General features: G+C 42.9%; 2 protein-coding genes across 2 annotated transcripts in view; both read right to left on the reverse strand.

Moving 5' to 3' along the window:
* Window positions 1–351: 351 nt before the first annotated feature.
* On the reverse strand, window positions 352–8558 carry LOC121620687 (cysteine protease ATG4D-like). The gene is made up of 11 exons (XM_041956847.1): window positions 8418–8558; window positions 6107–6354; window positions 5928–6011; window positions 5659–5832; window positions 4009–4312; window positions 3865–3929; window positions 3317–3444; window positions 2276–2354; window positions 2101–2177; window positions 1301–1420; window positions 352–1129 (listed from the first exon to the last, which is right to left on the reverse strand). The coding sequence occupies exons 2-11, from the start codon at window positions 6297–6299 to the stop codon at window positions 956–958; spliced, it is 1398 nt and encodes a 465-aa protein (XP_041812781.1). The 5' UTR covers window positions 6300–6354; window positions 8418–8558; the 3' UTR covers window positions 352–955.
* Window positions 8559–11155: 2597 nt separating this feature from the next.
* Window positions 11156–25816, reverse strand: part of LOC121621459 (microtubule-associated serine/threonine-protein kinase 1-like) — a 29624-nt gene continuing 14963 nt past the window's right edge. The window contains exons 7-26 of the mRNA XM_041957933.1: window positions 24962–25171; window positions 23932–24033; window positions 21839–21971; window positions 21676–21743; window positions 21088–21164; window positions 20698–20906; window positions 19395–19533; window positions 19105–19237; window positions 18059–18224; window positions 17791–17892; window positions 17008–17130; window positions 16491–16600; window positions 16197–16357; window positions 15856–16115; window positions 15515–15739; window positions 15197–15426; window positions 14373–14495; window positions 14131–14264; window positions 13853–14040; window positions 11156–12995 (exon numbers count right to left, since the gene is read on the reverse strand). Coding sequence (XP_041813867.1) covers window positions 11332–12995; window positions 13853–14040; window positions 14131–14264; window positions 14373–14495; window positions 15197–15426; window positions 15515–15739; window positions 15856–16115; window positions 16197–16357; window positions 16491–16600; window positions 17008–17130; window positions 17791–17892; window positions 18059–18224; window positions 19105–19237; window positions 19395–19533; window positions 20698–20906; window positions 21088–21164; window positions 21676–21743; window positions 21839–21971; window positions 23932–24033; window positions 24962–25171 — 4557 coding nt within the window. The 3' untranslated portion in view covers window positions 11156–11331. The remainder of the gene's footprint in view (window positions 12996–13852; window positions 14041–14130; window positions 14265–14372; window positions 14496–15196; window positions 15427–15514; window positions 15740–15855; window positions 16116–16196; window positions 16358–16490; window positions 16601–17007; window positions 17131–17790; window positions 17893–18058; window positions 18225–19104; window positions 19238–19394; window positions 19534–20697; window positions 20907–21087; window positions 21165–21675; window positions 21744–21838; window positions 21972–23931; window positions 24034–24961; window positions 25172–25816) is intronic.

The following is a 25816-nucleotide window of genomic DNA, read 5'->3' on the forward strand; positions in this document are numbered from 1 at the left end:
GTAGTGGCATGGGGAACAGAGTCTATATTTTCTGTGACAGGAGGGTACGGTGTATCAACGTTGACTAATCCCACAATATTTTTATCATTCTGGGATAGAAATCAGTGGCACTGATGGACAGCATGTATGCTTCTTAGCACAGAACAATGTGTAGTTGAGGCTATTGTGATTGTCATTAGTTTTGCAGGTATTTGGTCATTAGCCAAAGTACTGGATAATCTGAAATCTAGAGCAAACGATGGTACCAGATAAAAAGTCAGAGAACTAAGTGAATTCATCCGGAGGCAGAAATGAATGTCTACAACAAACTTTCATGACGGTTTACAGAAATAAAAATTAGTTACTTTGTTGTTCATCAACCATTTATTTACGTAAAAGACAGCAAAAAGAATCCAGTTCGTACCAATATTTTCAGTGATTTTTGTCCTCTTTGCACAGCGTTTAACTCCTTCTCCAGTAGTTTTCTCTCTGTTTCTCATGTGTAAGTCACATGTTTACAAGAATCCAATTTGCTAATCCAGTCAAAGGCAGCGCATCCTGTCACATGACATGAAACAGCGAGACTGTGTATCCCATAGTAACACTCACCTTAATACATCCCTGGGAGAAATACATTATTATTATAATCATTATTAGTATTATTCTACTTTTATTCTCTTGAATAGATTACGTAAAAAAGAGCAAGACCGTGTGGATTTCATGGATAAACTACCAATTTAAATGCTCTCATCTTAAACCAATAAATAAAAATACAAATAAGCACAAAACAGCAGTAAAAATACCGTAGTGTCATTAATGATACCTGGCTACTTCATTGTACACCACCTTTAAGGAGTCCCTTCAGGTTCCTGCAGACGTTGTTCTTACACTCAGTAGCTGCCACACAATGTAGCTGTCACATTTATGTGTGATCACTGATCACCGTACGCCCCTCGGGGCAGATCTGATCCTCTGTTCATAACAGAACAAACTCGTCCATGCTGTTGCTGGTGTCCACTCTTCTCCGTTCACTCTTCCTCTGGATATAGGTGATATTGCTTGTGGGTGTATTGCTTCCCTGCTCTTCCTCATGACTTTTTCCCTCTGCAAATATAAATATGGGGTATGTCTCTGCAGATGTGGAGAGAGCCTATGGGAGAAGGAGACAGAACAGAAGATCTACACTTTATGTCATCAGCTTCCTATCACTCTTCTGCATGTCTGACAAATTCACACCAGGTCAGACACAAATCTTATACTATCCAAAAGCTACAAAGCACACTGACAAGCCAACTGACACTCAAATAAACCAGACACATACCTCATAAACAACTGTGCACAGTGATTCAAACTCCTTTTGGCCTTTAGCATAGAATCCTATGGTACAGCTGGGGTCCATGCGAGAGATAGCCAATTTCCTGGGATATTTACAGTGAAATGACTGCAAGCAGTGTGGAGAGGAGGCAAATGACAGGAATATTAATAAAAAAAAAAGGTGCATTAGATTCAGAGAAAATGTGTGTTGTGATGTGGATGTTTATAGTAAGCTTAAAGCAGTGATTCCCAACAAGGTACTTCTTCAGTTGTCAGGGGATACATGGAAAGATTGTGGGGTAGCTTGACTAATTTGATAAAACACAAATTACAATTCCATTAAGTGAGTTGCAACACCTGAACACCTGGAGTTGTGACTGAGAGTGTGTTAAAACTGGTTAGCAGGCGAGGAGAGCAGTCTTCATAGTGACCAAAAAGAAACGGAGAGAAACAGACGTGGACAAATGGTTGAAATGGCTAAAAAAATGATAAATGGTTGAAACATCTAGCTTCTGCAGTGCAAATGTAATGCGAAACAAATACTGAAAGTCCAACCGAATGAAAACACATCCTTTTATCCACTTTTATATAGTTAATCGTGTTAAATTACATCCGGTTTAAAAACAATTCAAATGAACACATGGCTGGTGGTGTTGATGAAGGGGTATGTGGGTTCATCTGATGGGGCTGTGAGGGTACATGTGAAAAAAATGCTGGGAACCTCTGGTTGACATGACTGAGCACTGCCGTACAGGAGGAAACAAAACAGAAAGTGAAAAGAATAAGAGAAACGGTGCTTCCTCATACCTCCAAGGGAAAGCTCTTCTTTGTCGTGTCCACTGTGGGCTGACAGTAGTGAGGGTCCAAGTACAGCAGATGGTCATCTGTTGCACAGCAGGGCCAGAGGAAGAAAAAATAAGTGAAAGGACTGATTTCAAACAGCTGAGTACTATAATTATGATGTACACTGCACTGCACGTACCCTGGAAGCCGACAAAGAACAAAGAGTGCTTTGGTTTGCCTCCAATGATTCCAATGCAGCACTGTAATGTCAAGAGTTTCTATGGAGAGGAAAGACGAATGAGTTGATCTTTGCACCTTACTTTTGCTTAGCTTTAGAACAGGTATTTCTCTGTTTTCAGACTATAAAGAAACTCATAGAGGGGGAAGCTGATTTATTACTGAACTGTGTGACCACACTGTACACAGGAAGAATGAAACCTGAAGCTAATATACCGCAATGAGTTAGTAAACTACAATTAGTTTCGTGTCGCTGTACTACTTTTGTAAACTCCCTGGAACTGCCACAAGGGCCCCACAGACTACTTCAGATTCAAGATTCTTTATTGTCATTGAGCATGACATAAACCCCCTTTACCTTGCACAAAAATGTGGCTTGTACCCATGTTGTATGTAGATATGATTTAAATTTAAACCTGATATTAACATGTCTCCAGTATCCACATTGAGATCAGATTGGTCAGATTCCTTCTTACACACTCCTCTTGTTTGCGTGGTTAAAAACAAAAATCCATCTGCGCTATTGAGTGCCTTTTTTCAAAGCGGGGAACGAAGCCATCTTTAACAACTGGAATGGCGCAGATGAAAGCAGAGGAGCAAGAATAGATGCCAAACCTTCGTGTGCGCCGTCAAACGTTTGATTTAATTTGTGGAAGACAGTGGCCGGTGGTTTCCAGAACAACTGTGCTCGGCCATACAGCTGGAGAAGAGGGTCACTGTGACCGTTTGGTGCCTAGCAAGGTTTTAAGGTTTTATTTCCACCCACACAGTCGCTGAATGCAACTGCATTTACACTTGTGTTCAATGTGGTCACACCTCCGAAGGTGGCCTGATCGACTCACAATCCATCCTCAACGCGTCTTGGGTGCATTTACTCCTGTTCTTTCATGTGGTCAAGCACTTTCTTATTGCCATCTGATCACCCCAAACGCATTTTAAATCAAGGTGTAAAGCGGGCCTCGTCTACACAGAATGCACATGGGAGTGAAAACTTGAAACTTACTTTGACACAAGTGATGTAGGAGGGATTGAGCTCTTGTCCTCCAAGTCGCACGGGAACCAGGATGATGACAGACCTCCAGGACTGAGGGGGAGGCCGCTCACACAGCTTCTTCACGTCCTCTAAGTAGACTGAACACACAGAGAGAACGAACACGTCCACATGGTTCAATAATTCCTCTGATGTTCGTTTCAGTCAAACTGTTGCTGAGCCCCAGAAAGGTCACGGTGGGAATCTCTTTCTGAAATACTCACATTAAGTTTTATGTGTTACCTCACAATATTTTCTATGTATGTTTTGTATCCCCTCTGATCGACAGAAACAGGCCGATAATGATGTAGCATCATGCATCATGTAAACGTAAAAGAGCAAAATGAAAAAACAAACAGATTCTCACAGGTGATTTTAATCGCTCACTCTCATCAAAAACACAGAGGAATGTCTATAGATCACTGATCCATTTCTCTGTTTGTTCAGCTGTGGGGAAACGGCTGCATTTGCTTTTTCCTTCAAAGGAGAGAGCAAACACACTGATGAAAGAAATCACTCACTGGTGCAATCTTGTGCAACATACACGACCAGATTGGGAAGGTCCGCCGATGCAACCACAGCTTTCCTGAAACCAAATGAAATTCACTGTAGGATGTTACATCTTGATAAAAGCTGGTTAGGATAACTGGACTTTCAGGTCTCACCGGAGGATATGTGCCGCAATAGACGGTCCGTACCAATCCCCGGCCTTCTTCCCTGAGCTTTTGCCAAACTCCACCAGCTTGTGTATCCCAAAAGGAGCTGTAGGATGGTCTGTAAACCATGACACCACCCTCCTGTGAGAGGCCTCCATGGTTCTGTCCAGACAGGAATCCAGGCTCAGCTTTCGTCCCCTCTTGTTGGGCCCGGCCTTTAAATTCGGTCCACGCTCTGCGCTGTCTGTGGCGCGATTCACCAGCAGGTCCATGTCATCTCTGACCGCATGGTGGTTCACGGACCAAGTCCAACCTCAAAATGACGCAAGGATAAAGTAGTATGAGTATATCATGCAGGGGTGGAGGGAACAAAATGTAGAGTAGCTAAGTACGGCTTTTGATATTTTAAGTCCATATGTCCATAAACATTGTATTGATTTTCTGTAGCTTGATTTTATGAAAAATTCTGAATATGAGTAGATTGTGACTTAATACTACCCAAGTTCAGCAAAGCAATGTCAGTATTCCCAGTATTGTCGTCTGATGTGATGACACACCAGTAAACCATGAAAACTGTAAAATGTATAGGAATTGTTATTTTTGTTTTCTTTTGATATCTAGTTTTAAAAAAGACAACTCTCGTAAGTACTGCTTGTTGAACCAAAATGTAATATTACTAAATAAATAACATATAAAATAAATTTAGTAAATTTTTTAATGATATTTATACTTTGTGAGCCTTTTAAAGCCTACTTGTATTCACTGCAAACACTGTACTGGTCTACAAAGTACAACAGTGTAACTACATATTTGATAGAAATTAAATAATAATAATACATTTTATTTGTACAACAGCTTTACAAGAAGTGCAGCCCGAAGAATCACACAAATCAAGTGCATGTGAGTGGACACAACAGATAAAAAAAGTTATGTAAAATAATAAATCGTAAACATAAGAGAATAAGAGACTGAGGATGAAAGTAAAGAGAATACATTATATGATGTAAAAAATAAAATCACTGAATTATTAGAAATTAAAATTAAGTTAAAAATAGAGTACAAAGAATGCATAAAATGAAGTACAATACAACCATTGTGTAGCAGAGCATAAGTGCGAGGCAACGAGCAAAAGTTTCAGGACTTTATCAGGAAAGTCGTAACTAGTTCATTAAAGACCAGCATCTGAATGTGTAATTCCTGGAAAACATCACGTAAAAATTACAGGAAATACAAAACAGATGTAAAAGACAAACTCAAGTGATGCACTTTCTATAGTTACGGCTAGCTGGAGGGCAGTCACAGCTAGTTTTCGCTAAAGCTAACATACAGACCTTTTTCAACTGTTTTGTAATCAAAACATCTATTTTAACATGCCAACATCTTCGTAATTGAGTTTGTTAAAACACATTAGTAAGGCAGTGGCTAAATCTAATGATAATGGAGAAAGAAAAACAAAAAACACAACTACTCCTGCTACAAGCTACCTAGCCTAGCTTAAATTGTCCAAACACTGAGTACAGTATCTGATTGTACGTGACAATGATGAAATACTTTTGTTACAGAATTAGTCATTCCCGTGAGATCAGACAGTTTCTATGAAAATATTTAATGTGTGTCTGTGGACGTATCCAGCTGCTGTGTGCCTGTGTGTGTTGTCACCTGGAGGCATCATGTGCAGGAGCAGGCCTTGTGCCAGCAGCATCTGGCCCGTGCGTAGGACGCAACCCCAGCCGCTGTCAGTGGTCAAGGAGCTGCCTGGCAGCAGAGGGAAACCCCGTCTGTACGTCAACCACAGGAGAGATCCGAAGGCACGACGGAAACGCTCTCTCTCGCCTGAAACAGTCACAGAGCTTCAATTGAAATTTCTTCATGGTCACATGAAAGAGGTCGTTTCAGGAGGTATGAGGGCCCACTGCTCAAGACCACACCTTGATCCTTGAGATCGTAGGATTGTCCCAGCATGATCACAGGAGAGCTCTTGCTGAATTTGGATTTATGCTTCATGGAAAAGCCTGAAACATTAAAGTGAGAAGAGACTTTCAACTCACAAAACAAAAGAGAACAATCAGCTCTGCTCTTATTAAAGAGTAACAAATGTAAAACAGACCGTATTTGACACTGTTCCATGCTGAGACCAACTTAGATTTGAGTTTTCCTCTGTCCTCTGGCTCCTGGTCTTCCCTGCTCATGTCCAGGTGCTGAGGCCCAGCCGACTCAGAGGAGAGGAAGAGCCAGTCATCCATTAGGTCATCTGCAGGGGACTGGCCCTCAGGGCATGCAGAGGAGGTGCTCGGATTCATAACCGGAGTTAACCGAGATTGAGCGAGAAGAATTGCTCCTTATCTTCATAGCAGCCTACAAAGACATAGAGAGATACAACATTAGACACGCATGACGCAAGAGCCCCATGCACAGTAAATCACAGTACTTTGCGCTGGAACAAGTTCTGAGCCTGGAGCTGATGAGTTAATGTTAAGTACAGCAAAGTGAATGATTCCATGACAGTAAGTAAAGAGGGAAACCATGTGACTGCACCCTGTGACTCAAGGAATTTCAGATATGTCAGTTTAGCTGCAGCAGAGGAGGTGCTGGTAGTCTATTCTCTCCCACATTTAGCCTGCTCCCTCTACACACTCGTAGATACAAGATGACGGCAACAAGCAGCAGTCAACGAAAAAAATCTGAAGGGTTATGAGATGATTATGTTCATCTACAGAAACGAGACAGACGTAGTGGAGTACAAGTACAAAGTAGCATAAAATGGAAAAACTGTATTGGAGTGCAGTACTTGAGTAAATGAACTTAGCTACCTTCCACTACTGAGTGTAATACATTCAAAAGATTTAGTAAATAAAGAAAATAAAAATTCTTTGGCTTTCATTCCTCTTCCATGTCATAACTGACAGATAACTCAAAAACCAACATTAGGAACAATATGAGAAAATCTGTAACAATCATGTAAGTGATGACTTACTTAACTCATGTAGGTCTTATGTAAATTAACAGATTTCTACAGTTATCTCACACAATAAAATCCTCATTTATGTTATGTACATACAGTATACTGTACAACATTGCGTACAAGTACAAGTACACACAACCCTGATTCCAAAAAAGCTGGGACACTGTGTAAAACCTTAAAACTTAACTGTACAAAGACAATACATTTAAAGTTTGACTTCATCAGCTTCATTGATTTCTATAAATATCTGCTTATTCTGAATTTGATGCAACAACATCTTTAAAACAAGTTGAGACAGGAGCAACTAAAGACTGAGAAAGATGTGGAACACTCCAAAAACACCTGTTTGGATCATTCCACAGGTAAACAGGTTGATTGGTAACAGATGATAGTATCATGATTGGGTATGAAAGGAGCATCCTGGAAAAGCTCAGTCGTTCACAAGTGAGGATGGAGCGAGGTTCAACACTTTGTGAACACATGATTGGAAAAAGGATGTTACTACATGGACTCAGGAACACTTTGTAAATTGATGTTGGTAAACACAGTTTGTTTGCAAATGATTCCACTCTGTTTTCATTTGTTTTACACAGCATCGCAACTGACTGGGAATCAGGGTCGTACTACTACACTAACTGCTTTATAGTGCTGATAGAACATAAACCAGTGACAGCTCTGCTAATAATCATTTTCAGTTATCTATCAAGTAAGTAACAATTATGAAACACAACTTTTTAACAACATGTTTAACTGCTTGTTAGCCAACGTAGGCAGATGCACAGCATTTTAGGTGTTAGGAGGCCCCAAGGGCTGAAAACAGTAATGTCTCAAATGTGCAACCCCAGTGACTGCATTATTTAGTTATTTAATTTTGAATGCTCTTAATATGTATTTATATTATACATCTGAAAATTTAAAAATGGAACGATTTTGACCATTTTCCGTTGGTGTCATGATTATTTCTAATAGTTATGGATGCTGGTTGGAGGGGCCCCAAGGGAATTTCCGCCTCGTGCCCGAACAGACTCTATGATCGCCACTGAACATCAGACAAAATGGTGGCTATTTGTCCCTTTGGAAGCCGACAAGACTAATTAACTGATTAATAACTAACATGCCTTTAAATTATTTTTAAAACACATATTACATTCAGACTGCATGTTATGTGATGTACGTCACAAACATTGACTAACTCGAATGCAAAAACTTATACACTAGTATACGCAATTATGCGAAGGGGGACATCGTACGAAGATATAAATCATGCATTTTATGACCACAAATATTAGACACTACGATTTACATATAACTTAGTTAACTGTTTACAAGTTTTATGCAAATTCTCCATTTCTCATTTCCAGCCACTAACTTTTGGCATACAACTTCAGAGCCCATCAACTCGCAGCCAAACTCGGAGGGTTTGTGATATCGTCAATGCATGACATTGATTTTCTACCTTCATTCAGGCTTCGTCATTGTGTCTCCTTTAATGAGAGCAAGTCATTGAATAAGTTTCGGTACAAGACCCCTTCTGTTCCAGTTCGTTGTTGTCACGGACCTGTCACTCGAAAGGGACAGAGTAAATATATCAGCTCTCACTTCCTGTTTACACTGGTTACGTATGGGCACTTCTGTGATTGGTCAACTGAGGACCAATGAACGTGAGCCCCCGATTACCCTGAATGATAGCGTTGTACCCGTATGTATGTCTATGGTTGTACCCCGAGACAAACGCTTCAATGAGAGCTGAACCATACGTCGAGGTCGCCGCCATATTGGATGAGGCAAAAGTGAACGGTCGGGGAGTGGCAACACGGAGAAGCTGTGCAAGACCATCCTTTTCCAAGGTTTCTAGATTACAAACACACACACACACACACACACACACACACACACACACACACACAAAGTAGTTGTATAGATGTATATATGTTCATTAATACCCCCCCTATACATAGGTGTATGCATGTATGTATATATGTTCATCAGTGCCCCCGCTGTACAGATAGATATATGTATATGTTCATCATTGCCCCCCCATATATCATCAATCACTAAATATCAAAATGATTTATGAAAATCAGCTAAATGTAAACGTTTGTGCTCTTTATTCAGAAAACCCACCTGTCACATCTACGTTTTAGGATCTGGTTATTACAAACACAGATGTTAAATATAAATATTTCAATCATCATAGTGTTTCCTACATTGGTAGCAGTAAATCTCATAAAAATCCAATATGGTGGACACGCTTACGTATCGCAGCAACTGGCCAACGCGCTTGATGAGGCGTCTATATTTACAGAATATGTCTATGGATTTACCCATGATGTTGTTAGTATCAAGAAATTCAGACAGAACGAGGGGTTTCTCTGCATTTTATTACATTTCTGCACTATAGGCTTTTTTGCATTGGTTTTTCACAACGGTGGCTAATAGATATGTAGCAATGTAATGGTCAACAACAGTCAAGAGATAGTTGTTGTTGTAAAAAAGTCAAACACTTGGACAAAGATGGACAGGACAGCAATATTACAACTTGAGATTTATGGAATGACAGCATCAAAACTGCACACAATGGGGTAGCCACACAGATTTGGTAGATTTCTCAGTCTAAATGTGAAAATTTATAAATAACTAATTCCAGTAGTAAAGCTGAAATTCACTAACTGACACATAAAAAGGTTTGAATAAATAAAAAAAGCTTAATAAATAAAACAAATAGAAAAATAATCAAATAAATATAAGACAAGTAAATAAAAGTATTTGACACAAAATAAAGTGCACTTTTCTCACATCACACACAAAAACACAGCTGTTTCATGTCCGAACATTGGGTTAATGTCTGATGACCACTACATCCTAATGGATAAAATAAAGACTTTCTGAGCTCAGACTGCAAAACTCATCTGAATTTGATCATTTCATCTAATTCTGTTCACTGACAAAAGAATGATGCATCAGAATAATAATATATGAAATGGAAAGATCCCCTGGAAAAATGTACACCTCCCTCATGCCAGGACCTTTGGTGCCATATGATCATGTCCACAAGGTGGCAGTCTGAGACAGGTCTGAGTCTGGTGTCCCAAAACTATCAAGATCATTTTTCTGTAATACACAAGCACAAACAAGACCTCACGCTAAGATGCTCTCAACATATCTACTCCTGGCATTGTGTATGGTCTACTACTGTATCACTGACGAGGGTGCTCAGTTTTATGGGACTGGGCACTGTTGGATTGCATATCATTATACATTTAAGTGTAAACAAAAGAAAATCACATTATCCCTAAATAAAAAGACTGGCACTTTCCTTCACACGTAAAATTACACAATACCATACATCTGCATAAATAGAAAAGAATGAGTGAAAGAGCATTCCTAACCTACTCTCCTGTAAGTGCTGCTTTCATTATGGTTCTTTACGCACTTTGTTCTTTACCACACTCCGAACACACTAGTATATTTACTCAATAGCCTAAAATATATCATTGCACATTTCACTACGATCAATGGAGATGACGTTTAAAACAAAATGTGTTCACTCGGCTTATTGCAACCCTTTCCTCTGTCTTCTCTTCTTGTCTGGAGCACATTGTAAACTCAGTAACTGGGGACACCAAAAAAAGGTGGCATTATTAGCACATTGCATAGTGTCCCTGTGCAAGTTCATCTGATCTGCCTCTTTCAATTTCACTGAAATTCAGCCCTTAAACAGCTCTGAAGCAAACCAGCTAATTCACCTTCTGTAGCCATTGCCAGTATTTTGGTATCTTGGTCCAATTTCCAGTATGTTTGTTATGTTCATCACCACATGATACAAGCCTGAACTCTTTAGCAACTTTAAGGAAATGCAGTTTATGTGTTATTTTATATTTCAGCTGACTTAAAAAGATGGCACTGGAGCTGATATGAGTAATGCCCATTTATAACAGAATCCTGCTTGTTTTAGTTAACAGTTTGCCTGTTGTAGTCGGTTGAGAAGTTGTTCACAGTGTTCACCGCTTTAAGGTCTGCTTTATATTTTTCATTTTCGTTTTAAATATTCTCTCATTTGCCATGTACAATGTCAGACATGCATTAAGACATACGCAATTTTTTTCCTATATACAACACATTGTGATGACCACACAGTACATACACGGGCCTACATTATGATACCATGAGCGCACATTTTTCAACATGGCTGATGCATCTTTGTTCACATCTTATGTGTCTACATGTCACACGTCATCTATTTGGTGTTATGTCTTCAGGCATTCATGTCTCCCCTCCATTCAAAGTCATGTTAATTCATGATATGTCAGTGTGATGCTACAGTAAAAGGCATTACATGGGAGAGTCCGACTCTTTCTCAAGCCCTCGTATCACGAATGATGCTTGGAGCGACTGTTTCCTTTATCAGACTGGACAGCGCCGGGGCTTGCTGAGGTCGCTGTCTGCGCCCCCCGGCGGCCGCCCCCGGACGAAGCCTCTGGTTTTCCTGCTGTGTTTCCTCGCTTCTCCTCACTTGACTTGGGGGTGTCTTTTGCCTTGACGCCGTCTTGCAATCCCCCTTTCATAGGCCCGAGCACTGTTTTGGCCACACTCGTGAGCTGGGTGACAAAGCTGGCTTTGTCCCCTGGAGACATAGGGCGAGACTTGCTCGAGCAGGGTGAAGCTGCATTGGAGGACGGTGATGTGGGATTCTCTTCCAGGACCTCCAGGTGGGCCCTCTCCTCCTTGGCCCCACGGTAACTGTTTGATACCTTCTCCACTTTGGATCTGGGGGCAGGTGGCACATGAGCTGCAGCGTGGCTTTGAACCTGAGTGGGGACTGGGGGTGCAGGTCCTTTGACTTTGATCGTTTCAGTTCCTTTAACACTGCCACTGATTCCTCCTTTCTCTCCCATCTCTGTGCCTTTCCGTGGCTTGGACTGCTCTGCAGATGATACTTTCTGCATGTTAGCTTTGTCTGTACCTGCGGTGCTTTTCATCTTCTCCTCAGTCTTCTCCTGAGCTTTAGCTGCAGGTCCGCTGTCCGTCTGCGCACTCTGCTGCTTGCTGTCTTGCTGTTGGAGGCCCTTTGACGTGCTGGCTGTTGAGAGTTTCTCACTGAGTTGACTCTTAGAGACTGTTGCCTCAGACTTTGAGCTGCTTGCATTTTGAGGTTTGTCCCCTGGTCCAGGACTGGACTCTGCAGTGGATGAAGCCAGTGCTGGACTAGACTTGGTCTCCACTGCAGCTACACTTATGCTTTTCTTTAGGGCCTCAGCACTGGATAAGGTTTTACTTGCATCAACAACATTGGTCTTGGAGTCAGCTTTACTAGCTATGCTCTCGGTTTGCGACGCGGTGAGCTCAGACGCTGTGGTCTGGGTATCTTTCTCTCTTGCTGTGACCAGTGTGTCCCGGCTGAGTGGTGACTCCTGCCTTCCCAGCCTCCTAACAGGCTTCAGGCCTCCAATCTCCCCTCCCATTGGAGGAGAGGGGGAGGAAGAGGATGAAGGAGACGGGGGAGCAGGTCCATTCTCTCCTTCCATCTCTAGCAAACTTTGTAGGCTGTGCTCACAGTGGAAGGACTCTCTCCTGTAGTCCCCGTGTGCCACTTCCAGACTATGCTTGCGTAATGACACCCCGCCGGTCAAAGGAGACGGTGATGATGATGATGAGGAAGAAGAAGGCAGCATTGGCGCTCCTAGCTTTTCCGCTGATTGCACCCGCTGCAGCAGGGGGGACCTGGGAGGCTCTGCACTTTTAGGACGGGGGCGGGCAACAGGAGGCGAGGAGTGCAGCTTGGCAGGAAACATCTGTGTGGTGTTGGAGCTCCCCACCGTGTGACCAGTGAGAGGTGGAGGAGAGGAGGTGGTCGGGGAGGGGGTGTGAGCCAGGGGGGACAAAGGGATGTTGCCGGCAGATTTGCAGCGCGCGGAGCGGTACTGGCGGTGGAGTTTAGGAGACAGGCCGTGCAGGGAGCTGGGCCTCATGTGATGAGAGGCTGCTGGGGAGTTCGGGGTACTGGATGCTGGGGAGCTGCTCTGGGACGAGGTGCCTGAGGAATGGAGAAGAAATAAACTTTAACATTAATGTTTAAACAAAATGTCTGCATTGTAATTGAAATTCCCACAGTACAATGTGCTTATGTGTTTTGCTCTTACTAACTTTTACTTTTTAAATATTTATACTCTTCCAGAAACACAAAACATTAGTCAGGACAGAAGAGAGAAAATGTGTTGATGTGAGATAAAGAACATGAGCACCATTAAAGAGTAACTCAACATCCCCTGAAAATCTGTTTTTCGCTGACCTCCAGTGGGTTAACCTCTCAACTTGTGTTGATGCAGCGGTATAGTCCAGGGTGTGTCAGCACACTGTGACATCATTGACGGGTGTGGCTACAATTGCAAAAACAGACATTTCTGACCACACCCAACCACACCCAGCACTGATGCTGTACCCTGCTGTTCAGTCTTGTGCATTTAATGGCTCGTAAAACATTTGAAACATTTGGATTTTTTCCTTTTTATCCTGCATTATTTAGATCAGTGTTTTCTCGCTCGCAGTCTTCTTCTTCTTCACTGCCTTTGTTGGTGCATTGCTACATTTGATCAGCTGCAGGATGTGAAGTGCATGTTCACAAACAAAATGAGGACCCACTCATAAAAACATTGTTCCACAGTGCTGTTAGTGGTCAGAAACTCAATAGAGCACCTATACGTTACTTAAAATGCAAAACATCTAACAGAAGATATCAGAAGCTTTAATAAGCCCCGTATTTAGTGTTTTTGAAAGATTAATTTGACACAATAAATATGTATATCATTCTTATTAAGTGATTGTTGTCAGGTGTAGCAGAAAGTCAAACCGGGTAAGAACAGACACACATTCTCTCAGCCATCCAATACTAACCCAGGTAAGGAGATTCAAGAGTGGAGCGGTAGCTCTGAGTGGGCGAGCGGGCCGAGAGGCTGTGAGTGGGGGAGCCTGGGAGACTGTCTCCAGATGAAAGAGAGCGATTTAAAGAGGAGAGGCTCCGGCTGGTGTGGAGCAGGTTGGACTGCTTGGTGATTTTCCTGAACAGGGAGCTGCGCTTCTTACTGAAAAGATAAAATGTAATAATATTGTATGAGGAGGAATAAAGATCATGCATTCTTGTAATGAGATGCATCTATTTTGCAGTAACGCACTCTTGTCCCTCCTTGGCTCCTGTCCTCTTGCTGCGCCGTGCCATCTTGGATTTATAGCTGGACTTGCGGGCAGGACCCACTTTTATAGAGGTGTTCTCAAAAGGAGTAGTTGTAACTGTCACCTTGTGTCCACTCTGTAGATTATATATATATATTTCTATGAATCATATTAATCACATTTTAACTGAACCATCTTAGAAAAACCTGTTTACATAAGTTGCAGGTAGGTAGGTAGTCCTCACCTTCAGGATGAGCTCCACCACCTCTGTATGGACCAGACCATGGACTGACTCGCCGTTTACATGAGTGATGAGGTCACCAGCACTAAGTCCAGCCTCCTGGGCGGGACCTCCATCCTCCACATGCTGTGATTAGAACAACCGTATGAAATTGAATTTAAGCACTGAAACAGAAAAGCTGTTTATCTGCATGTTAAAGCTCTAATGGGGGCTGATATGACAAACAAATAACTCTGAAACATCTGAGTGCTGCATTTGATGCAAGTGATTGCACTGTGCTGATAGATTGAACAAATTCTGGTGCTGGTTCACAGGGTTTCACACTCTGTCCACTTCTTTTGTCATTATACATGCTTCCACAGTATAGGACAGCGCGGTGTAAATTTTCATTGTTATGCAGATGACACAACTGTAGATATCATTAACACCTGATGTCTCCAGTACTTTAAATTACTTAACAGATGGACTTAAAAATATTACAGTTTGAATATGGGGACAGAGCCAAAATCAAAGACAAAAATGAATCTGAGGCCATCTCAGGTATCATCTTAGACAATGATTTAATATTAATATGTATAATAACTATGTCAATAAGATTGCATTTTTCCACCTGAGAGATATTACAAATATGAGACCACATCTTGCTGTTTTTAATGCAAGGAAATTCAATATATTCTTTGGTTTTCTCTCTTCTTGAATGGTTTATACATCATTGTTATTATTATTATTGTTAGTGGTAGCTGTAATTCTAGTAAACACACATCCTTTCATGTCTTGGCTTGCTAATTACAGCCATCAAGAACCCTTTATGCAGTTTGCTCTCTCACCCAGACCATGTGATGTACGCTGTAGACATCACTGTCTCCCATGTAGACTCTGATGGCTCGGAGAGTGAAGCCATACTTCTTCCCAGAGCGATGGATGGTGATTGGAGAATGCGGGATGTTGACCATGGGAGAGTAGTCTCTGCTGGGAGAAGAGTCACGGGAGGAGGGGTTGGAGGAGAGGGAGCGAGGAGACATGGGGCTCGCCAGAGGGGAGGCACCATGTTGCTCCACTGAGGAGAGAGGAATGGAGTTAAGGTCACATTACAGGCTTTAGTTCTAAATATGTGCTTGCAGTTAATTTCCACACAGTATGTTTACCTGCAGGAATGATGACAGACAAGGCAGTAGCAGAAGCAGACTTGATGACTTTGGTTCCTGGTCGTGAGTTACGTTTCTCCCCTTCAGCTGAGAGCTGCTGGTGGCGGACCCTTCGTAGCACCAGGTCAGTGGTGGCCCCACGGGGCCCCTGTGGCTCTGGAAGCCCCAGAACAGTAGCGCTGCCTGGTAGAGGCAACGATGCATCAGCCGGTCTCAAATGCTTGTCTGTGACGTGGTCATAACACAAAACCCAACAGCAAATAAAAGTTCTTGTTATTAACTACTCACATACAGGTTTAGGGTCACAAGTGATGTTGTGGTGCCTCCTGGTCCTTTCTTACCTGCAGCTGTGAGCACGTTGCTGTCTTTAAGGAGTGGTCTCAGATCTCCTTGAGAGGTGATGGCACCCATGGCTCCTTCCAGGGAGGCCCCCCTGGCCTTCACTGGAGGCTGCCTGGTAGGGACAGGCTTCTCAGAGTCCACTTCCAGAGGAGAGGCCAGGCGATGTGTGTCCATGAGGGCGGAGAAACGTCTTCGGGCCCCGGACGGTGGGCTGGAGTCGCTCTCGGTAAAGGAGGACTCAGAGCAGGACAAGCGCTTCCTGTAAAAACAAGGCAGTTATACTTTGGTATGAAGTCCTTCTAAATGAATCTGTTCACTATTCTTTGTGGGCTGTACTCACATCTCGGGCGATCCAGTCCTCCAGCTCTTGTCCCTGAGGGTGAGGCTACCCAGGCTTTCTCTCTTGGCCACTCGATCCTCCCTGGGGACCTTGTGCTCCCGTAGAGTCACACCAGGGGGTTTATGCTCCAGCTGGGACAGATGCTCCATACTGCTGTACACCTGCAGGTCCACACAACGAAACAGTCAACATATTTTGGGCAATGACAGCATTGCTATGTCGACCGATGACTAATGCTCCAAACATGCGCTAACTGGATAAAAAAGAGAAGAAGGAGGCAAGTTTTGCTGTGACCTTGCTGAAGCGAGGGGAGCAGGATGAGAAGCGATGTATCTCCACAGGCTCATCGTCGTTGGTGTCGTCCTCATCGTATGACTGCACGTGATGGTAGCGCTCAGATCGGGCTGGTGAGGAAAGGTGACGAGACATTGTGGCTTTACAGCAGGTTACTGTTTACCTTTCGCATGTAGCTTTACCTTTCGCTCTGGTCTCCTCTCTACTGATCTCACTTATTACACTAACACACCGTATTAGCTACCAGCAATTGTTCCATATGAGACAAAACTGTGTACTAAGAGGTTAATCTTCACCAAAAGCTGCAAACACATCCAAGTCTAAAAATGCATTTTACACTAATGACTGCCTTTCTACGTTTACAGTAGTTATCATTGGTAACATGGGAGACTTAATGAGAGTGTTGTGGCAAAGATGGCGATGATTCAGAAGACCCTGAGCCGTTTTGATGAATCAGATTTTCCTAAGCTCAAAAGGGATCTGTGGTCCATGCCTGGATCCACAACAGCAGACTTACTGTCAAAATAACTGGTGTCCTCCTCAGACTCCAGGTGAGGAATGAACTCTGCCTTCTGTCTCAGGAGGCTGTTCCAGTTCACCTCGGTGAAGAATGAGTGCTGCTTCACTTCGAAAGCACCACCTAGAGGGCAGAGGATGGGAGGGGGGGATTGTAAAAGGGGTAAACAAAGGCAGACAGGTAATAACTGCAGCCCTAAAGCAGGCAGGGGCACTTTGAGCCAAACAGAAGACGACTTATTTGGGTAAACTGAACCTGTGAGCCTTCAAACAGGACGACAGTTATTGTTCTAGGTCAGTGATTCCCAACGAGGGGTGAATGCACCGCAAGGGGTACTTCTGCAGTTGCTGGGGGGTACGTGAAAGTAGCTCCGCTAATCTGAAAACCAGAACTTACCATTAAATTGAAAAATCTATCTCAACAGCAAGCCTGAACAACACATTTTGAGACTGAGAGTGACTGAAAACTAGCCAGCAATACGGCAGAGAAGTAGAAACAGTTAGCTTTAGGTAACGAATAAATGGTTGAAATAGTTGAGAAAATGATGGATAAGTAGTTCAAATGGTTCAAAGTAACAGATAAATTGTTCAAATACGTAAAAGTAATGGATAAATGGTTGAAACAGTTTATAAATAATAAATAAATTAATTAAACAGTTGATCCAGTTTTTCAAAGGATAAAAACTGAAATAGCTAAAAGTAATGGATAAATGGTTGGACCCGAGAGGGACCAAAAATAAAAGTGAAAAGCGACTGCGACCAGTCACAGTTGGAGGGGACTGACCTGTGCCCAGTCTAACCAGTGGATTTGTCTGCAGAAGGGAGGAGATCAGGTGCTGGGCATCAACAGGGAGAGCCTCATCCCCTTCTGGCCACACAATGTCATCTGCCAGGTGCAGCAGAGAGAGATAGAGAGGGAGGAGGGCATGAAGAAACACGTGTTTGTAGAAGAGGTGAGGAAGACAAGCACCAAAAACCATGAGCACGCCCCGAGCAGTTTGGTTTATCTATTAGCGATGTGTACTGTGAAAGTCAGACCTTTGGCCCCTCACCTGTAATGACCTGTCCGAACAGCTCCTCAGGAGTGTCTCCAAAGAAAGGCACGCAGCCCACCAGGAACTCATACAGGATGATGCCCATAGCCCACCAGTCCACTGGCTTGCCATAACCTTGACGAAGAATAACCTCTGGTGCAATGTACTCTGGAGTTCCACACACCTACAGGAAAAAACAGCAGGACAACAGGTTTATTAGATTGTATCACTCGAATAACCACTTATATTTATTGTGATATTTAACTTCACCTCGCATAATTTTAATTTAATGGTTGTTGCTTCTGAAATAAGACTGTACAAAGTTCAGGTTAATATAAACCAGCCAGTCATATCGGTTTATTTCCTACCTTTTTTAAATCTATAGGTTCAGTATACCGTGCTAAGTGGGAGGCAGTTGACCCTGAGTGGGAGGCACATGTGTATGGAGCATGCGTATTTCTGCCTAGCTAAGTAGATCATTTCAGAGATGCCAAGACAAGATGAAAGCCGCGTTGAGGGTTCTCATGTGCACACGGGTATGCACTGAATGCTAAAAGATTTCTGGCTGCCAGAATGCATACACAAGAAATAATGAGGCTTAGATTCAAAGCATGAGCACCGCATGAAAGGCTTGAGAAAATAAACCTCACCTAAAAGAGGAATGAGTGTAATAATGGAGGAAATGCTGGCCTATTGTTGTGCCAACTGTTACCGGTCTCATTTTCTCGTGCTTCAGATATGCCTGGCGCACAATGACACAGAATATCTTTGCATAGAAATGAAGACATCAAAGAACGTTTCATATTTAAACTTGACTTGGATCATGGCGTAGCTGAACAGTCTGCGCGGCCGTACAGCCAAGAAAACACAATTTACAGTTACATTCCATGTGTAATTATTTTCATAATTTGAATTCATTTAACTTTAATCACCACTCGTCCTACATTGACTTCATTAAACTGTCTGTATAAAATTTGGCTCAGACTCTTTGTAGTAGTCACTTCAAATGGATCGGGATTTGAGTAGGCAGCTGTGCTCTCATTTGTATGTTGGCTTTGTCATACCTGTTTATCCAAGAACTCCCGAGTATCCTTCTCTATGTGTCCTTCATACAAGTTGGTGGTCAGACTCATCAGACCCATCTTAGAGAGGCCAAAGTCTGTGAGCTTGATGTGGCCCATTGAAGTGATCAGCAGGCTGAGAGTAGAAGCAGCAGAGTTAAGTTCAAGCTGTGCAAGCTTTATTTATTCAAACAGCCGTGCGATAGCAATGAAATAACAAGGGTCTAGCAATGCGCTGGCACAATTTGCATCATCTCTTTGCAGCAGTTTGATGAACACTAACTCCGTCTTACTTGTCAGGCTTGAGGTCACGGTGCACAATGCCATAGTTGTGTAAGTACTCCAGGGCTAGAACGGTCTCTGCAAAGTACATGCGTGCCATTTCCACAGGCAGAGCCCCGATGTTCTTCAGCAGAGTGGCACAGTCTCCACCTGACAGCAGAATTCATGATTTGATTAGTCCTGCTGCTGACATTAGCAATTACCATGAATGTCTCCTGGTGCCTCTTGTCCAAGACCATTTTAGTTTCCACTTAGGCCGATGAGTAACACACACAACAGAATGCAATCTTGCAATCAAAGACTATGATGAATGTGCTTTGAGTCATTCTGCATAATTTAATTAAGGATAATCACTTTCACTGTGTATCCAGGGAAGTTTATTCCTGCATCTGACCAACTACACTTCAAATATATAACAAATGAACAGCCTATGAAAACATTTACCTGTGGGGTGAGCTTATAATTATAAAGCACTTCTATTAGATTTTTAGCCATGCTAGCATCGTGGCTCTAAGTGGATTGCCATTCAGTTTGGTGCAGCGTTCATGTTCCCCGCAGGATTAATTGTTATAACTTTCCGTCAAGCGCTATCATCGGGTCAAAATGCCAATTAGTTCAATTGGTTTATGGCTAAAAACCTGCAAAACTAATGACTAATTCTCATCAGCCTCAGCTGTTCTTTGTGTTTAGTGCTAATTAGCAAATGTTAGCATGCTAACACACTAAATGGAGATGATGAGCACGATAAAAAACTATACCTGTTTTACTTCAGCATGTCAACACTGTCATTATGAACACAATTAACATGCTGACATTAGCATTTAGCTCAAAATGCCTCTGTGCCGAACTACAGCCTGCTACATACTACACACCAACTGTCGTAGCAGGCTGTTGCAGCAGTTAGTATACAACATATCAACAGGCTTAATCATTTTATACTAAACTGCTAAGAGAGACATGTTGCTAACAGCAACATGTCTCTCTTAAAACCGAACCCTAACTTCTTGCTTTTCAAGATCTTTCTGGAGCTGTTTCATCACCACCAACAAAGTATCTGATTTCTTTTTTGTGAGCAGCTCCTCCCTCTCCTTTGTCTGCATTGTTCGTCTTGTTTACTTACACGAACTCAAAATCAAAGCTCAATGCACAAAAGTTGAAAAGGTAATATCGTAACAAAGAGTATAACTCTACAAAGAATAACTGGAGGTGAAGACGTGGGCAGAGTATCTACCCAACAAACATATTTTTCCCACCAGTCAGCAAACCTCCCCAAATGCAACCTGAACGCACCTACACACACATAGATATTCTTACCTTCTACGTACTCCATGACCATGCAGAGGTGTCGACGGGTTTCGAAAGAACAGAACATGGAGACGACAAAGGGATTCTCTGCGAAGGTGAGGATGTCTCTTTCCACAAAGGCCTGCTGGATTTGGTTCCTCAGGATCAGGTTTTGCTTATTGATCTTCTTCATGGCAAATCGCTGGCGGGTCTCCAGGTGACGCACCAGGTACACAGCGCTGGTGCAAATGCAGACACACACATACAGTATACCCAGATTATTTTTTACTTCATGGCCTCTGTGTTGCTTGTAAAAAACATCCGAGCGCATGTCTGACTTGCAGAGGCAAAAATTAATCACTTCCAAGTCGACACGTCCTTGTCAGTAGAGTAAACAGGAAGTCGCGGTGCTCTACTCACCCATACGCTCCATTACTGATCAGCTTGATGGTCTGGAAGTCTGCTTCTCCTGGTGGCTTCATTGCTCTGATCTTGCCCTGTGGATCAAATATCGCCAAACTGAGAAATCGCCAAACATGACTGCTTACAATAGCTAGCTCTACACATTAATAAATCATCAATATTGTCTCTAAACAAGTGTCAACAAACCTTCTGTTGCCACTGTAACTTTGATGATGCACATTGAAATCAGGCCTCCTCTGCTCTGGACTATACCCTCCTCCCTCTCATCTAATTTCTTTTTTGTCCACGTTGCTTAATTTTGGCAGTTGGAGGAGTGCCGAATTCTAGAGGCATGGCCCTGAGATACAAGGAGGGGGGTTTCCTGTTCTTTTTGTACTTCAGCATAAATTAGCTAAATTAGATAGATAAAAGCATGTGTGCCAAGTCATTAGCAGATGAAGCAGCCGTTTTCTGTGAGAGCAACGAGGACCTTGGTTTGTCAGACGTATAAAAAAGTAAAAGTAAAAGTAAGAAAAGGTTGGATGAACGTAGGGACGGACTGAGCACTGGAGGAGTGGACACACTGAGGATTATCTGTGATCTCACCTCTGTAGAGTCATCTGTTTCAGGCGTCAGCGGCCCCTCGCTGTCGTAACTATCGAGGTTTACCATCTCTGATGACAAAAACATGCCAGTTTAAATCAGCCGCCAGCTCGTTCATTTGCTCACAATCTGTATGCTGTGCAAAGCTTCCGTCTCTCTCCCTCACCTTCAATGGGGTCTCTGGTCAGTCCCAGCTGGCTGATGATGTAACGAGGAATGTCCGTCTTCATCAGGTGACCCTCCTTGGCGTGATCCTCTGCTGCCTCCAGCAGATGGTAGAACTCCTCAGGATTAAACTCCTGCAAACCAGAGCACTGACACTTGAACACTGTGTCGTCAGGTGGAAAGATCTGGAGCTGGTGCATGAATATCAATGACATTAAATCAGACTCTGTGGAACGATGAAGCTTTGTTTGATAAATTGATTCCTGGTAAGTTGATATGAAAGTGAATCAGAAAAAGGTTCCATATCCAAGTAAAGTCACCGTGGCTGCTTTTAGCAGTCGTTTCACGATTCACTGCCTCTGGAGCAGCTCCAGGGTTTGTTTCTAGAAGACACCATCACTGCAGCCTGCACTGCCCAGCCTGAGGAGGGACTCGGGTACATTCTGAACACTGTTTAAGGACTGATGTCCCATTTTAAGCCATCCTTTACAAGGTCAATGTTCTGTTGACCAGACCAGCTGCAAATGGTAGAAATGCGGCAGCTTCCTCAGGAGAGCACAGAAAATTATTTCTTGCACATAAATAAATTGGTTGTAGAGAAATTAACACAAAGAATAAGATAACGGTAACACAATAACACAAAGAGTAACTGAACTTCAGCAAAACAAAACAAAACAAAAAAACAATTATGTGCTCCAACTCATTTTGTGTGCTGGCTTCCAAGACAGAGAAATAAAAGAATGTGTGTCCCTGAGTTAAGTGTTTGCATAAACATCTCCAATAAATCATTTTCATTCCAGTATTTTCACAGCAAAATCCCTCTCTTTTGTCCTCCTGTAAAACCTCTCATTCGTTCAGCTTGTAGGTTGTAGTCACGGCTGTTTGCACAGCAGTGTCATGCGAGGAGATGTGTGTGTGGATTTGTCGCTAAAATTTGGTTTAAATTGCGAAGGAATGCTAATTCATGCATTTCGACTTCAACCGTTGGGGGTGTGCAGGTGAACAGTCCTCTGCAGCTCCGTGTAACACTGCATTCGCCAAGCTACGCTTTAACTATACTACACGCTCCGTTTCACCTGAGAACATGTCCCAGTGCGGAAAATGAAGATGCTCCACCTCCCACTTCACTTTAAGTTTGCCTACGCGCTTGCAGACAGAGTGCTACACTGTGCCACAAGCCAGCTGGAGAGTTGGTGTGGGAAATATTTGATTGCTCCTGTTGTTTTGTCTCCATTCTGCTGACTAGTAAAACAAGAAGTATTTTTGTCTGCTAATCACTCCTCTATAAAATGTAATTTATGTGCTCAAAAAGTCATATAGTTTGCTCATAAATGAGGCACAAATATAACGCAACAGTCCCTAAGCCCACATCCTCCACCAAACATTGCACATCCATTGCAGCGCTACTGCACCTCCTGGCTGCTGATCCAAACCTGGTTGCTAATGATGCCAAAAAGGGGGTAATGGATCACACACACTGCAATCCAAATGCAGCCATATGCATAAAACAAGGGTGGGATTGCGTCGATGAATCAATTCTCCGTGTCACTGTTTCAGCTGTCGCTCATAATCAAAGACCGAGTGTAGTATGACTCATCGAGAGACACAAGACTGTTATGACACATATAACCGGAAAAACAACCAGCTAGACGACACACACACAAACACACACACAGGCATCGTCCAACTTTAAATGACACCACGGTCACGGTCCATCTGAGTCAGACTGGAAGGCGGCCCAGCAGCAGGGGGCCGCTGCCTGGTATTAGTCGTACCGTGGCAGGGCAAATTTTAATCTAAATGCAAATGTTTTCGTGATCCAGACAGACTGGACCTTTACTCCAGTGCGTGCATGTTTTGATTTTCTGCCCCTGCTGCGTAATACATCAAAGTGCTTAAATGCTTATAATGGACTAACAAATGAGTATCTGTGCTCATGTTTATTTAAAGAAAATCAATTTGTCTTAAGTCACAAGAGGGACATGAGCCGTGAAATGTTCCGCGATGAAGGGCAGGGCTGGACGAGGGGGAACATCGTGTACATCGAAGTACGATTTTGACAATGGCTGGTAAAAAGTGTGTGCGTTATCTTACCAGACACTCCAGAAGCCTGGCAGGTCGGGAGATGATGATGAGAAGCTTCTTAGCCAACTCTGTGACGAAGGCTACTTCAGAGCTCTCTGAACGCTCAAAGGCCTGACGGAGACAAACATGCAGACAGACACAGAAGTTGAGAGAGAGAGAAGATTAACATTTGTGAAAGCCGTCTGACACAGTGAGATCCCTCATACGACACCAAAATAGAGACGCAGCACTGCAGTCAGAGAAAAGAGAGCGAAAACAACGGCGACAAAGGCAGAACAAGTGTTCAAAAAGCTGCGAGATATGACGATATCTGATCATGAGCAACAAAGCAGATACAGTCAAACCAAAACCAGGCAACAGAGAGCAGTCGCAGCGATGTAATCAGGATGCCAAAATGGGGTTGGTGATGGAATTCCCTGATACCTGTTATCTGCTCTGGCAAGTCTCGAGCGCAATTAGCCTCCATTAACCGCAACCATTTCAATCAGGTCTCTCACCGAAGGCATCAGACTTGAGCTGAATCTATCCATCAATGGCCTTCACAGCATAGCGTCATCCCAGTCTTTAAGAGGATGGATGTCTTTTTTTTTTTCCTGCGTCTGTTTTGGTTGCCTTACGAACACTCTTCAGATAAATTTGAACCAAAGTAGCTCGCAAACAGTCTATTTACACGTCTGGTCCAATATTTACTCTACTGTTAGCTCTGCTTATGGTCTCTGCCAACTCCTGAGGGAAATACCTGGCTCTTTCGCAGCTACATGCTATGCTATGTTGCCTAGCTAGTTGCTAATTGTGCATGTCTGTGCAGATAGCTAACAGTTGGCTTTTAGAGCTTTTTTTGTGATCAAATCCTGCTGCTGCTGGGAATACCATCCATGAAAGCCTTGAGAATGAGTCAAAACAGTGAAGTTGCAGATTGCAAACCGAAAATACTGACTTAAAAGATTTGATGCCCAGTTATTAGTGCTTGCTAGGGGCAGTCAGATGTCTTCATTGCGCTCGCCTGAGTTTTGTTTGCATCATATCTTTAATAACTCACATCATGAAGAAGCTTCTCCAGGTTCTCCTGCAGCTCAAAGAAGTAGACAGACGTGATGAGGCCCTCGCGGGCTTTGGTCAGGCAGTCTCTGGACAGCTCAGCTATCTGGTGGTGAATGAAGCTGAGGACTCCGTCGGCCAGCGGAAGAACGTTTTCGGGAGAGAAGGCCTGGATGAACTCGGCCAGCCTCCCCTCCATCTGCGCCGTGGCCTGGGGGAGAACAAAAGGTGGGCAGCGTGAGAGAGCAGGAGCGACCAGAAGAAGAGGGAGAGGAGTTGAGAAAAAGACTGACTTTCTTCAGAAGACCCAGAGGTATGTGACAGAAAGTTCAGAAAGCAGTTTCATTTGTGGGCTCCGACAGTGTGGCTGCTGCTGCTGCGACGCTGACTTCAATACAGTGTTGTTTTTTTTCCATTTGACTTGTGTGAGAACAAGCCCGAAGAGCTTTTACCTTGGATGAACTCCAAACTATAATGCCCAATTTCCTAAGGCTTGATTTTTATCACCGTGGAAGCTTTCAGCCCATTTCCTTTTGATACCAACCCGCCAAGAGAGTGAAAGGGAGAAAAAAAAGGCAAAAAAAAGTCTTTTATTTAACTGTTCAAAACTGCGGCAGTATTTATAAGTGCAGTGAATAAACTTAATATTCTCTCAGACAGGGCGAACTTATCACGACTTGGCAGTGTCATATAATCTTGTTTGCCATGGTTTAGCGGCCCCCATGGCTCAGTTTTTCTTACTGTGTTTACATGTATGATATCAAACATTCATATACAAATCTCTGAACAAGTTCAATCATAAATTACATCCCTTTTTATTTCTCTGATATTTGAGTTCGGAATTGATAGGATTAAG

This window comes from Chelmon rostratus, chromosome 17 (assembly GCF_017976325.1).
Source record: "Chelmon rostratus isolate fCheRos1 chromosome 17, fCheRos1.pri, whole genome shotgun sequence".
NCBI classification, from domain to species: Eukaryota; Metazoa; Chordata; class Actinopteri; order Chaetodontiformes; family Chaetodontidae; genus Chelmon; species Chelmon rostratus.

Bases quoted from the DNA above. Each gene is read 5' to 3' on its own strand.
- LOC121620687 (XM_041956847.1), bottom strand. From the start codon at position 6,299: ATGAATCCGAGCACCTCCTCTGCATGCCCTGAGGGCCAGTCCCCTGCA. The intron at 5,833-5,927 runs GTGTGGTCTTGA...TGACTGTTTCAG, and splicing joins CTACGATCTCAAGGATCAAG to GCGAGAGAGAGCGTTTCCGT. The intron at 3,445-3,864 runs GTGAGTGATTTC...CTGTGTGTTCAG, and splicing joins TGTTGCACAAGATTGCACCA to TCTACTTAGAGGACGTGAAG.